The 14,777-nt window shown below is 38.5% G+C and overlaps 1 protein-coding gene across 1 annotated transcript in view; it reads left to right on the forward strand.

The window, feature by feature from the left end:
- Positions 1-2,405: 2,405 nt before the first annotated feature.
- Positions 2,406-14,777, forward strand: part of nrxn3a (neurexin 3a) — a gene marked incomplete at its 3' end in the record, with an annotated part of 287,852 nt that continues 275,480 nt past the window's right edge. Inside the window, exons 1-4 of the mRNA XM_081347500.1 lie at positions 2,406-2,579; positions 7,051-8,230; positions 14,289-14,306; positions 14,694-14,723. Of these exons, the coding sequence (XP_081203626.1) occupies positions 7,534-8,230; positions 14,289-14,306; positions 14,694-14,723 (745 nt within the window). The 5' untranslated portion in view covers positions 2,406-2,579; positions 7,051-7,533. The remainder of the gene's footprint in view (positions 2,580-7,050; positions 8,231-14,288; positions 14,307-14,693; positions 14,724-14,777) is intronic.

Here is a 14,777-nt window from a genome sequence, read left to right on the forward strand (position 1 = left end):
CAAAATGCAGTGCTGCGTTAATATAAAAGCTGCATTAATATATGCAGCTGTGTACAGCCTCACATGCTTTGTCAAGCAACATTTTTTTTTTTTTTGCACTTCGGCATGTAGTCGATTGTAAGTGGCTTAAGCTGATTAAATGATTGAACGTAATTGAGTTGTATTATTTTAATTAAAAATTATGAGGTAAAAAAATGAAAAAATTAAACATGCATATGGATGAGTTGTTCACAATAAACTCAATTCACACCAATTCCACAGATTTGAATTCTCTCTGGGCTTGCTTCATCATCAATGTAATCTTATTTAAATCAATATCTTTATATAACTTTGTATATCTTTGAGTGTCAGGCTGGAGGCCGTATCTCTAGTCTGTTTCTCCCAGAAGATAAAGACACATTTATGGAGTTTGCATAAGACCAGGAGCACAGGAAGTGAAACCAAAAACAGTATTGACATGCCACCTGGCCTTGTTGTGTGTTAACAATAACAGGAAATTGGTAGGATGTGAGTGAGAGAGGGATATGTCAAGCTTTCAGGTGAAGGGACGGGTTTGTTAGGGTGGTTTGGAAATCTTGTCATTGTGTAGTGTCTGAAATGTCTTTAAGGGGATAAAGAGAGCCAGTCTGTCACACAGGGCTTGTAGATACCTCATGACCTATTAGTTGTTGGTGAATACTGGAATGGACAGGCACACAAAAGAGTGGAAACATAACTTTCATTCTCACTGTGTCAATGACACCAAAACATATCTCACAGGCACTGCATGTGATAAAGTACAAGAAGAATTCCATCATTGCAACATGCTTACCTCTGATAGCTTCACTGCATCAAATACGTATTCATACAGCTTCAGATGAGCTTGACTCTGCAGGCTGGAAAGGTTTGATCCATTCAACTCTGAGACACGCTCAATATTCTGTAGGATCTATGATGGATCATTGGGGCTGCAAATCAATGGCATGGTCAACGCCTATCGATCACAACATCCGTTTTTTTAGCGTGTTGATTTCACTTGCGTCCCAAGTAGCAAACTATCTGGAAAATATCTTTATACTCTTTAAGTCAAAATACATCTCCACTGAACGCTTAACCCCCACTTGGTTCAAAGTGCAGCTTTTGCATAGCAGTTGTGTTTATGGTTCAGCACCAAGGACAGCAGCTTATCATAAAAAAACTATGGATACAATGGATGTATAGATCCCTATATCAAAAGATGTCTTTATTTGGTCGTAAAGTGCTTTATTACTGGAAAAAAATATGCCTTTATTTGTGAGAGGATAAAATTGAGAAAATGACATATTTTGGGGTCAGACTAGATTCATAGATGTGGAAAAAAATATTTAAATCTATTAAATGCTGAATGGTCAAAGGTGAAAAGTTATACTTCTTCAAATATGGATCCATAAAGACCACATATGTAGATTTATAAAATTACTAGATTTTATTATTTGTTTAGATATTCTTGACACAAATGCCAAAGCCTGGTTCTGCTTCCCTACTATAAAACTGTTTAGTGTTTTGAGTTTAATACTGAAAACTGGCAAAACATGACCATATACGCATTATAAACCACTCACAACGCATTATTTGCAGGTAATGTTGCAAAATAATAGACCTAATATAGGCTACTTTTCATTTTTATATTTATTTCAGCCCCTTTGGGAGGAGAGAATGACTGTAATCTTTAGAAGGTACATTTCCGAGGGGACAGCAAGGATCTACAGATGTTAGTGTTAGATTATATCAATATCTCCCATGGGAAGATTCATGAACATGGAGATGATCTCAGTTCACAAAACTTCTTCAGCTTTATTTTCTGCATTTTTTATACATTGTCAAGGGGTGGTGTAATGATATCTCTATTGAAATATACATTAAAGAATATACATTACATCACATGTAAGACAAAGAGAAAAACAAGTCCATCTACAAATGTGTCCAAATGTCTTAGAAGCAGATTTCCTGAGCAAATCCAGATCTCATTCTGGGCTGGATTCCAAGAACCACACACACATACATGTAGACTACATTGGATAATATAAACAGATGTGTGCTGGAACAAGAACAACCTCTTCTCACCATCTCTGCCTTGACCGCCTGCATGAGTACATTTTGGGAGCATATAAAAACACCCAGACATGAGCATGCAGAGAGGGAGGAAGTGAAAGTCAGGCTGAGAGCCATATTGAGAGCCGTATTATGCTCACAGTAAGCAAACACGACAATGTCATAGACATTGCGTGCCCCTTTCCACATATTAATGTGCCTATCGCTTCAAAAAGAAGTTTTCTCTCAGATTTTACTACACCTTTAAATGGCGCGAGCCTCGCAGTAAGAGGAAGGCGGGGTCGCGCGGCGCGTGTGTGGAAATCTCGTGATTGTCCAACAGTATCTCTGAGCGCGCGGCTCTCTGTAACTGCAAGCGAGCACGGAACGAGACAAGTGCACGCGGGCACAACATCATCACAAGACCGCGAAAAACCGTTATTTAGTGGAGTGGACCACACGAATAGAGCCTTTTGGGAATGTAATGTGGATTATTACTGTACGCTTTGGATATGTTTACGAAAACTGAGGTTAGTCTGTTTCTTTTTTGGGGGGTTCGGAATGATGGAAAGCTCGCCGGGATGTTATAAGTTCATCACTTACTTCGAGTATTCACACTAAGTTGGCTTGTTTTCACAGTGTAAATCGCGTTGTTCTTGAATTTTACTTTTATTTCTGTGAACGTTGGACTGAATCGAAATAAAAGACATTCGCGTCGTTTCCCGGGGAAGCGCGATACAAATATTTAACTACATCATTATTTAGGCCCACAGGAAAGGTTTTGAACTCTAAAAAAATACGTTTACGATTATTTATTCTTTTTTTGGGGATAGCCAGTCATCCTCAATATAGAGCACAATGTGGAAACAGTAGCTAGGATATTTCTGTCAGAGTTGACTGGTTTTCGAGACACAAAAATAAACGTGTATTCCCTGTTTTTGGCAGCTGCCTGACATATGCCACTATAGTAGGCTATATTTCGTTTATTCTTATTAAGTTAGGCAATAGGCCTGTATTATAGTACTAATCACGAAGAAAACGCGCCTTTTCCTCCGTAAACACTAAGCAAACAATTTCTCGCTTTGGTCTCAGGAAGCCTGTGTTTTTCTTAATCTGTAAAAGTAGCTGTAAATAATGAATAAGAGTTCTCAGGTGTCTGTGGAGCCCATGTTCAACTGCCACTCAGGATAAACAACAACACGCATGCCCACTCCACTGCAGGATCCTTGTGGATGCACCTACACACGGACCGGTCAAATAAACAGGAACGCATATCCATTTTTCGTTTTTGTTTTTAGAGTAGCCTATGTATAAAAGGTTTTTATAAAATGCTCAGATTTTATTTTGATGCACACATGTGGTGTAGGCTGCTTAGCCTAATAGCCTACATTTTACTATTATGATGCATTAGTGCACCAATTTATTCTGATTTTTGTAAGACAGAATGTGCAGGTAATTTAAGCATGGCAATGTATTAAAAGTAGGCTATATTAAAAAAAAAGAAGAAGAAAAGAATTAGACTATTTTTAACGTATTAACACGTTGCAGAGATTAAACATATTTCCAAAGCCATATAAATTATTTGATATAAATATCTGTCTTGATGTCACAATAATCGAAATGTTAAGACATTTAAACGGATTTTTTTTTTTGGCACGTTTGCACATATAAAATGCAAATTCATCTCTTTTGTCGCTTCGAAGTGCTCAAGTGAGTCCAGTGCATTTTTAGAATATCTTAATTCATTCTCATCAATTTGTAATGGCTCATTTAGATCTCCTGGAATTTAATAGACTTTGGTAATAATCCACCGCCACACACTCGCGCTCTCACACGCTCATTTTAAAGGTAGGCTATTCAAGTTTCTGCTTTTTAAGTCTACATTTTATGTTTTCGCCTAAGTGATAATTGTGCTACGCACACTGTATTTGTGTCTTAAAAATTGTACCGAAATTTGGACAAATCCTTTACAGGCATTAGCCTATCGTTTGTGTTGAAATTGTCGGGGTAGATTATCTTTTCTGAGCGCGGCCTTGTCACACACACTTTCATCGACGCATATATTTCACAGCTGACAGAAATGGAAATGAACACGTATGTTTGATTTAAAATAATGCATCATTTATTTATTCGAGCGTGTTTAATTTCTCCATGAGCCTAAAGTATAATTTCACCCTGTGGTGTTTTGTGACCTCTTTTGTGTGAAATAGAATGCAGTGCCCCCTCTCACAACAATGTAAATTATTTTGCCGTTGTGTTTATACATGTTCACATTTATCTGTGAGACTGGCATGCATTATTTTAGGTGATTGAATTGTGCATTAATAATTTGGATCGAAAGCGTAATTTCAATGAATTACAACACATGTATGTGTACATTCTGCACCCCTTTAAACGTATAGCGAAAGGCTATTTTAAAAACGAAATATTGGCGCACAGAAGCATTTCAGATTTAATAGCCAACTCCATTTTAACGAATTTTTGCTAAAAATATAATTAAAAATGATATTGATTTATATCTATGTAAAATATAGGCTATTACATTAGCCTACATAAAAAAAAAATACGTCTGGACGTTTTCATTTATACTGTGTCGTTTTCCTTTATTTTTGTATCGTTTTGTTCTCACGGGTGTGGGTGTATAATCTCCATTTACATATCAAGCCAAGATGATCTAAATGTTACTAAGGTATTTTTCAATATAGATAAACGAATTAGAATAGTATTGATAATTCTAAAATTAACGCATAAATAATGTATTATATAGCCTATTAAATAAACTCTATATAAAATCTGAAATATTTTTTTCATTTTGTTTACTGAATACAAGTAGTGTTTTTTTAAGCAACATGTAGGCTATGTTTCCTTTTGTAACTAATATGTTTTTTTTTTTTATTCCTTCAAATCGCCTTTGTGTCTGTGTCGCAGAGAAGAATATTTCCTATTGGCGTTGTGTAATGCTCAGCCTCAAACACTCATCGAATGTGCTCTGGCTTTCCAATACACCGCAGTGTGACGTGATCTCTCTGTCTTGATCAGAGCCCTATATAATGCACACACCCCACACCTTTACCACAGTGAAATTTGGTCATAAATCACATTGCTAATCCTCTGGTTTTGATTATGATGGGTGTATAATGAATACTGGCAACAAGGATGGTGGTTTTAGGCAAGGTGATGTAATGCCATAAACGTCTGCTGCAGAACCACTCCCGCTTTAATTGCTCACAAGTTGCTGTTCCTCTGCAGTGGGTTGTTAAGGGGGTTGCTGGTGGTACCCGTGCCCACTCTGGGTCACAGGGGGAGGCTGGATGAGGCCAGGTAAGAGCCTCACGCCTCTCTTTCGCCGGCTGGCAGCCCAGGAGGAGAGCACCGGACGCTGATGTCATCCATTTTGGCCCAGCTCTACCTCGCCCACACCTCCGCTCTACCACGCGGATGCTCGATGGCAACCGTGTCACGTACGGAGCCGAGCTCGCTGAAATGGCGTGCGCCTCCTCCCAAAGCCTCCATGATATCATCGGGGCGCACTGGAGGACATTTTGTCGCAGCGCTTCTGGTGTAATGGTAGAGCGTAATTGAGGCACCTGTGGTAAAACCCAGCTTTGTGTGTCTGATGAATGGTTGGGCCTGCTGTCATTAACATTCCCCCCCTTTCACCATTACACCTCCTTCTCCTACTCACCGACTTTTTAAGCAGGACCCAAATGCAGGGGCTTTATTTCGTGGTGTTGTGTGCCGTTCCCAGTGGAGTGTGTCAATCACATATCAATGAGGACAATGATGTGCTCAGTTTAGCCTTTTCACCTCTCTCCTCCTCTCCGCAAGCCCTCACTCGACACAAAAAAAAAGAAAAAGAGACAGCACACAAGCATATTTGGTGGTGTGGGCGCAAGCCAACATGGAGTATCTGTTACAAGCACGCAGTCTCTCGCTCTTTTTCCCCTCTTCAGCTGCAGAAGGCAGAGCTCTGACGGCATACATTGTGTTTCGGCTCAGTTGAATCGCGTGGGTTGGTAGCACTATTGTCCTGCCGTACCTGCTGCCTACGCCTCTGGCAAGGACACGGGCAATATTAGATGACTATTAGGTTACACCTCGCATGTTGCCATGTAATTGGAGCCTATTCATTTATGCACGTAGGGGACACATGTTAAGAGGAGCTGGAGCTGCGTTTTGCCTTCACAAAAGTCCTACTAATCTGTGTTGGTTCAAGGCCAAACGTCAGCTCAGAATGGGAAGCAATTTGTGCTTGAGGATGTGTTAAAACATTTTAAACGGTAAATAATAAACATTTACGTCGCCTTTTTTTACTGCATCTATTCTAAATATGCAAGGTTCATTAAAAAATAATAATACATTACTTTTTTTAATACAATCATTTTTATGCATTGCAATAGATTTTTGTTCAAAATGTAGGACCACACCTAAATTAAATATTTTTTTAAACAAAATAATTACATAGGCTAGTTTTAGAACTAGTTTAGTTGCTGGAAATATGCTGGAGTATATGTCATGGGAATGTGACATTCATATGATTGTTTTCATGCATTGTGCATCCTGCAAAAATCCTTTTAATTTTCCACATCATCAGATAAACATGGACTCTCTGCTATTGAATGATAGCTGGAGCTGCCATGCGAATAATGCTGTTAATTTACACACTAGATGACCGATAACAAAAGGATCTTTTGGGGGAATTTCCTTAAAAAATATAAACTTTTAATTTTAATTAGGAGTAGCATTTAACATAAGTGCAAAACAATGACTCATTCAAGTGCAGCTTTTTAAGATTATAATTGTGAAAGTGTGCTGTATTAATTTCTCAAGTAATATATTTTTTATGCTTTTATGTTTTATGTATATATATATATATATATATATATATATATATATATATATATATATATATATATATATATATATATAAAAACCACACACACTAGATAGAATGAGACATTGTGAATTCATTTGTAATTTGATGCTTTTCTATTTTGACAGCTAGACGGGGCAGAGTAACCGAATGAACTACATTACCCACAAGGCATCATGCAGACTGCGCTGGTTTCCCTAAATACAGAAAGAGTCCGACCTGGAGGACCTGTCTGGATGATTGAGGTCTGAGGAGATACCAGAAGAAAACAACACCTCAGCAGACACACAGCACCTCATCTGCTTGTCTTCTCAAGTCGATCCGTTCCAGGAAACGAGGAAGAAAAACTTTGATTGTCGCCTGACAGAGATTGGATTTTTGTGCAATGTCATTGGCCTTATGACTGTTATTTAAGACTGTTCTCCCTACTAAGTCCCTCACCTCTTTTAGGATATTTTTTGTTTGTCGCTGCGTTGACGATCTCACCTCTTCTCTAGCGTCTCTGGGCATACTGTGGGATGTACTTTGGATACACTGACCTTTGAACCAAAGCAAATTCAATGATTTCCTTCTGTTCAGGATAATAACCCCAAATCTCCAGCACTTTTACAATGAATTTCTTCAGATTCCCAGTCCAGCTGCAGCTGCTGATCAGTACTGTGCTTGGGCCCTGCTTGGGCCTCGAGTTTACAGGGTCGCAAGGCCAGTGGGCACGCTATCTCCGCTGGGACGCCAGCACCAGAAGTGACCTCAGCTTCCAGTTCAAAACAGACGTGTCCACCGCCTTAATCCTGTACTTTGACGATGGCGGCTTCTGCGACTTCCTGCAACTCATGGTGGTTGAAGGGAAGCTCCAGTTGCAGTTCAGCATCGACTGCGCCGAGACCACAGTCGTATCGGACAAGCGAGTCAATGACAGCAGCTGGCATTCTGCCACCCTGAACAGGTACAACCTGAGAACTGTGCTGGGTCTGGACGGAGTAATCAAATCGGGTGAGGTGCGGCCACAGAGGCAGTACATGAAGATCGTTAGTGACCTCTTCCTGGGCGGAGTCCCTCAAGATATTCGCATTTCTGTGCTCACCCTCCCGACAGTGAAGGATCTTCCGCCATTTAAGGGAATTATCAGGGAACTGAAGTACAATAGCAAGGAACCTATTCTACTAAGCAGCCAGAGGGTCCGCATGGACATAGAGGGGATCTGCATGGAGAACCCATGTGAGAATGGAGGGACGTGCTCCGTTGTAGATGGGGAACCACTTTGCGATTGTTCTAAGACAGAATATGTTGGCCGATTCTGCAACGAAGGTAAAATGGTTTATTTACAGCTTGATAATACAGCAGATGCAATATTGACTTACATACAATGTAACGGCACCCTACTCGAAATTGTCAGTTTTTACTGCTGTAACGTGAATGTTTCCTTCATCCTCTGCTGTTTCATGCTACTGAAGTATGACTCTCAGGTCCAGGTTAATGCAATCTCTTAGCTTGTCTCCTGAAAGCTGCCCTGTTCTATGCATTTGCAGGTGTTTTGTGCTGTGAATTTTTTCCGATCAGCCTCCTCTGTTCCCCCATCGTTGCACACAGTCAATTGAAAGCGAATGTCATTGAAATGCACTACTATCGTTTTTACCTCTGTAAAGCACTAAGCTGTTTGTCTCTGGCAAGTGTTTTGTGTGTGTGTATTTGTGTGTGTGTGTGTTAATCATCCCCGGCTGAGGAGGTGGGGTGTTAGGATGTTAAGGTGCCTTTTCAGATCCCCTTGGTTGTTTTTCTGAAGTGGCCATTTTAGTTTCTCTGGGGATTTGAGGAGGCCATTTCACAGCTCTGGGTTTTGTTGTTGCACCTCTTCAACAGAGAATGAATCAGAGATGGGGGATAATTGCCTATTTATATTGCCTATAATAGTCAATTGCATTTCTTTATAACGTCATTACTGGTTTTCCTAGAGAGAGAATTTTATGACCTTCTTATAATTCTTTAAAGAATATGCTAATATATAAATATATATATGGATCTTCTGGTTTGTGGATATTTTTCTTTTAAGTATAATCGTAACTAAAGTAATTTTACGTTATACTGTACCACAGAAGAAAATCACCACTTTTGAGTTCATCTTCAGGAATCATGTTTCCTGATGGTAATGAAAGGTACACATTAGTTTTTTTTTTTTTTTTGCATATTCCTCTATAATTTTTGCTTTAAAGATATCCTCTTAAATGTTTTAAGCAACATGGATTTGATAAATTATGAATTTTTAGCCTTGATTAGGCCTAAACTTTTTTCCCCTTGTGATTGAAGTGTTTAAGCTGGGTGATTGATCGGTGATCGGTGCTCTGAGCCCTATGAGTTGTTACCCTCATTGTAGACACAACCTCTCCTGTGATTCTCTCCTTAATGACACAATTACTGAATGTGATTAAAAAGTCAGGATGCTATGTGTACTCAGGCATGTTAGAACCAAATGTGTATGCATGTATGCTTGCACAGCCTCTTTCACAGCTCAAGAGAGAGAAAATGAGAAAAAGGGTAGCCTATGTGTAGAAGACCGGGCACTAGGGGTAGATTTATAGGCTGTAAAGAGTACAGAGTTTTGGGCTTGATTTACAGCCGTTGTTCCTCTCCATCTTGTTTGGCTGACTGGGTCCTGCAGTCAACTGATAGGGGCTAAAGCCAGACGTAAAAGCAGCTTTGATGGCTTTGAATGCTGGGAATCAGTTCAGCCAATCATAAAAGAATAAATAAACCTTTTTTGGAGGCCATTTATATTGGAGCACAGCCTTAACTGCCGAGCAGTTTGTAAAACGGACAGCTGAACTTTCTCCACTAGCATCTCTTACAAATCCAAATCAAACCCTGTGTTGTGAAATGACACATTAATGTGTGCCATCAGTGTTTGATAACAACATTACGAAAACCAACTGAGCAATCTTAATTCCATCTTAATCTTGTGTCTTCAGGCTTTGGAAACATCTGTATGTGGGTAATAAATATCAGGTCAGAGCCATATGGCAAGCTGGTCTGAAGTGTTAAGCATTAGCTTTACGTGCGTTTGACTGAATCCAATTGCCATAGCAGCGGCAACAACAATCTGACACTCCTCTCGATGGCCAGATGGCTAAAATGGCCTCAGAACTGTTTTGCGTTGCCGTGGCGTATGTTCCTCGCTCTGTAAAAATCGTGATAGCCACGGCGCTACATCATTTGCGAAAGCGCGTAATCTTTTGGCGGATTAGAATAATAAACATTTGGCAGCAAAACAAACACTCAATCTGTTTTCCCATGTGGATGGTCTCTGAATTGGTACGCTGAGGTTTATGTTTAAGCTGGCCACTCTTTACAAATCTCCTTGTGTTTTTTTAATGTAAACAAAGCAAAAATCCAAAAGTGCATCAAGAGGATATGTAGACCTAGTTACTTTTTTAAGGTTAAGAAAATTATTGGGTGTAATGTTTTAATTTTATCCTTGAAAAAGTAAAGTAAGAGATTACTCTCAATTTTTCTGTTATTTAATTACAGTTACTTCTGATATAATTGCATTAAATACTTATAGACTATTGAACAATTCTATAAAAAACAATAGTGAATTTAACATCAATATTTAACGTCTAATATTAAAATGTTTTTTTTTAAATGTAACCTTCCAAGTTCAAGAGCAATTTACTATATGCAATTTTATATTATTAGTTTGAAAGAATTAAAAGATCAGTTTCATGTCTATCCTTGTATTGTTCAACTGGTCAAGTTTGATATGGGACTTCATTTATTTATTTAATAATTAATTACTTTTTAGAGTAACTTACCCAAAGTTAAAAGACTGTAAACATTTACTTTTATTTATTTATTTTATATAATTATACATCTATTTTAATTCCCCTCCCACCAGAAATTATGTTTAAATAGTGGTTTTGATTTCCTGTAGTAGCTCAAACAGTCAAACAAAGACTGCGTCAAAGTCATGGGTTCGATTCCCAGGGAAAGCAAGAACTGATAAGAATGTAAATGGTTACCTTGAAATGCAATGTAAGTCGCTTTGGATAAAAGTGTCTGCCAAATGCATAAATGTATAACTGTTTTTGAAGTAATTGAACAACATTTTCACTTTTTTCGCACAATTTTTGGATTATAGTTAATTTAATAGGCTATATTCATTTTATTTTATCATTTATTTGATCATCATCGATTTAATCATGACAATTTGGTGTAAATCCAGATTAAACTAATCATTCACTTGTTGATGTGCCACAACTATACATCATTTTTTGTCTCACCACTGTTTCTGAGAAACTAGGTCATCGTAGAAGGCTGACAGTGCATGCAGACGATTGTATTCCAGCCAGACATCAGAACTTCAGTATAGGTCAATTCAAGAGCTGAACACATCAATCAAGTCACCATGGCACTCACATGCTGAGTGTAGCCTAACTCTGCATTCTCTGCTCTCAAATCACATCCTAATACTTTCCCCACCAGGTTAATGCATCTCATCAGAGGACTTAATGTTCTGTACCAGCCTTTAACAAGCACGGCAGACAGACACGCTTACACATTGGAACGTGTCCCTAAAATGAGTGACCATGAGTGATGACATATTGCATTTTCAGTCAGTACAGACATCAACACATACAGGACTAAATGCATGTCTAATGTAGCTGTAATTACTCTGCACTAAAAGCATTTAATGGAGGCAGACCCCATCAGGTTCCCCTTAATTTCCTGTATTAGCTGCAGTTTGTGTGCACTGGCAACAGATACGTTGGTTCTTTGGCCTGGCTGTGCCTAGTACTAAAAATATCAACAGCAAAATCTGTAATTCTTTAGAATCATATGAAATTATTCATTGTAATAATGTCAGTTAGCTAAAAGCTAAATAATAATAAATAAAACAGTATTTTAAAATATATACCTAGTTATAGTTAAAATGTCTACATATGTTTTTAATTTTGTTATATATTTTAAATAAAATTGTTAACCTATATAAAAAAATATATATATTTGAGCATCCTGCCATGTGCATATTTTTTTAAATGGTCAAATTAATAGTCACATTTAATTAGGGCTGTTTTCGACTAAGGATTTTCATAGTCGAATCTGATTCGTTAGATTTTGCCGTAGTCGACTGATAGTCGAACCTTTTTTTTTTTTTTTTTTAGATAGCAGCTAGATTTTTTCCATTTCAAACAAAAGAGCTAAAAAACACATATATATCACACATATATCATAACATTTCATAAACATGAGGAGCAAAATGAGAGAGAAATTTGGTGATGGTTGTTTAGGTACATTAAACCACGTAAAGCTTTTTCAGGCCCATGAGAACCGCGTGGAGTCAGCTTTTTAACGCACATGAGAACCGTGTGGAGTCAACTCACAGCCGCTCCGCTGCCCTGCTGAAAATGTGAAGCAGAAACGCTTATCAGATACGATCAGATAACGTCCATAATAATTGGACTCTGGGTTCGATTTTTTGACCATTTTCAGTGGTTATGAGGAGCAATATGAGAGGGAAATTTGGTAATCGTTGTTTAGGTACATTAAACAACGTAAAGCTTTTTAACGCACATGAGAACCGTGTGGAGTCAACTCACAGCCGCTCCGCAGCCCTGCTGAAAATGTAAAGCAGAAACGCTTAATATCAGTTAACGTCCATAATAATTGGACTCTGGGTTCAATTTTTTGACCATTTTCAGTGGTTATGAGGAGCAATATGAGAGGGAAATTTGGTAATCGTTGTTTAGGTACATTAAACAACGTAAAGCTTTTTAACGCACATGAGAACCGTGTGGAGTCAACTCACAGCCGCTCCGCAGCCCTGCTGAAAATGTAAAGCAGAAACGCTTAATATCAGTTAACGTCCATAATAATTGGACTCTGGGTTCAATTTTTTGACCATTTTCAGTGGTTATGAGGAGCAATATGAGAGGGAAATTTGGTAATCGTTGTTTAGGTACATTAAACAACGTAAAGCTTTTTCAGGCCCATGAGAACCGTGTGGAGTCAACTCACAGCTGCTCCGCAGCCCTGCTGAAAATGTGAAACGCTTAATATCAGATAACGTCCATAATAATTGGACTCTGGGTTCGATTTTTTTTATCATTTTAAGTGGTTATGTGGAGCTACATGAGAGGGGAATTTGGTAATCATTGTTTAGGTACATTAAACCACGTAAAGCTTTTTAACGCACATGAGAACCGTGTGGAGTCAACTCACAGCCGCTCCAGCCCTGCTGAAAATGTGAAGCAGATTTTTGAATACATTTTTATTTATTTACATTAGTAAGCTACAGGACATCGTCTTTCAAAACATGACCTGCGCGAAAGTGAAAAAATAAAATAAAAATGGTACCCAGCCCTTCTGAAAATGCTAATGCGTCTCTGTCCCCAGCACATTTCGAACCAAACTGACGCCCATGTATTCGACTATGAGGTTCATAGTCGAATCAGACCTCTCCGAATCGAATCGTCGAATCCTCGACTATTAGAAGTCAGCCCTACATTTAATTTAATACTTTTTATAGTCACATTACATTTAAAAGCATAAATGCTACACAATGGCTGTGTTTTAGAAGGGTTTTACCGTGTCTAACAGCTAAAGCACAGCACAATAAAAAGCACCACTGCTAAAAATATCAAAGCTTTCAAAAATCGCTGACCTCACTAATCGAGTAGTTGGATGTTCGGATTATCATGAACCATCCCTATTGCCTGAACAGATTAGAAAAATCTTAGATTAGCTGTTTTTCATCACACAGAGCATTGCAATACCCGTTTATCAGTGTTGGATGCCCTTTGGTTTGGGAGACGGCCAGAGTGCAATAATGAAATGAGTCAGCCCAGTGCTTCAGTGCTAAAGGCGGCCTGTGACAAAGAGAGAGAGAGAGTGTGTGTCTACAATGAGAGTAAATGTGGGCTCTGAGTATGGAACAGTGCTTTAGACAAACATCAGCGTCTCATAAATCCACAACCCTCTCTAAAGGGAACAGGTCCCGTTGCCTGTTTGGATTTATGGCCCAGGCGTGGATGTGGGTTTTGGGAGTGTGTGTAAGACATGGAAGATGGACTAGACCTCTTAGATGTTGATGTGTCATGGTGTTTCATACACCATAGATCTGATCCCCCCCCCTCCTCCTCATTTCCCAGGGAGAAGAGAGGGTGGATGGATGGATGGATGAATGCAAGGGGCATTTAAGGGTTTCTGTGTACATGCACAGGGCAGATGTCTGCTCGGTGCATGCTGGCAGGTGTGTCAGAGTTTGCATGATAGTTTTCATGCAAAGATAATATGAGTGGGCTCTAATGGCTGCAATGTCTCTCTTCTCTTTTTTCTTTTTTCCATTGTGGCTTCTTTGCTGCAACACCATCAGAGGCCAACAGCATCCCAGGTGAGTTGATAATATCCTTTAAGTTGTATTGAATTGTCTTTTACAGGCAGTGAAAGCATTATTGATGCACAGTGCAAACAGTATTCAAATGTATAGTAACAAACGTAGAAATTTTTCAAATTTTCAAAATTATTGTTGTGTTCCCAGTAAAGTTACCATAATGAAAAATACTTAAAGACGCAATGAAACCATAGTAGAGACGGATATTCCCCTCCATTTTATGATAATCAAAAAGAAAACAAATGTTTTACAAATAGATAATGAATAGATAGATGAATAGAATAGAATAGAACTTTAATCACTACATTAATCATTCAAATCGATATACTTTGCCATGTTTATATTGAATAACAAATAAAACTTTGTGACTTTCTCTGTTCCTTAAAGGTTTTGCACACATGATGATGGCGGATCAAGGTATGCCACACCCTTTCACTGTTATTCACTCTATAGTGATTTGCTTATATGTTG

The sequence above is a fragment of the Scardinius erythrophthalmus genome (assembly GCF_964197995.2).
Source record: "Scardinius erythrophthalmus genome assembly, chromosome: 19".
NCBI lineage: Eukaryota > Metazoa > Chordata > Actinopteri > Cypriniformes > Leuciscidae > Scardinius > Scardinius erythrophthalmus.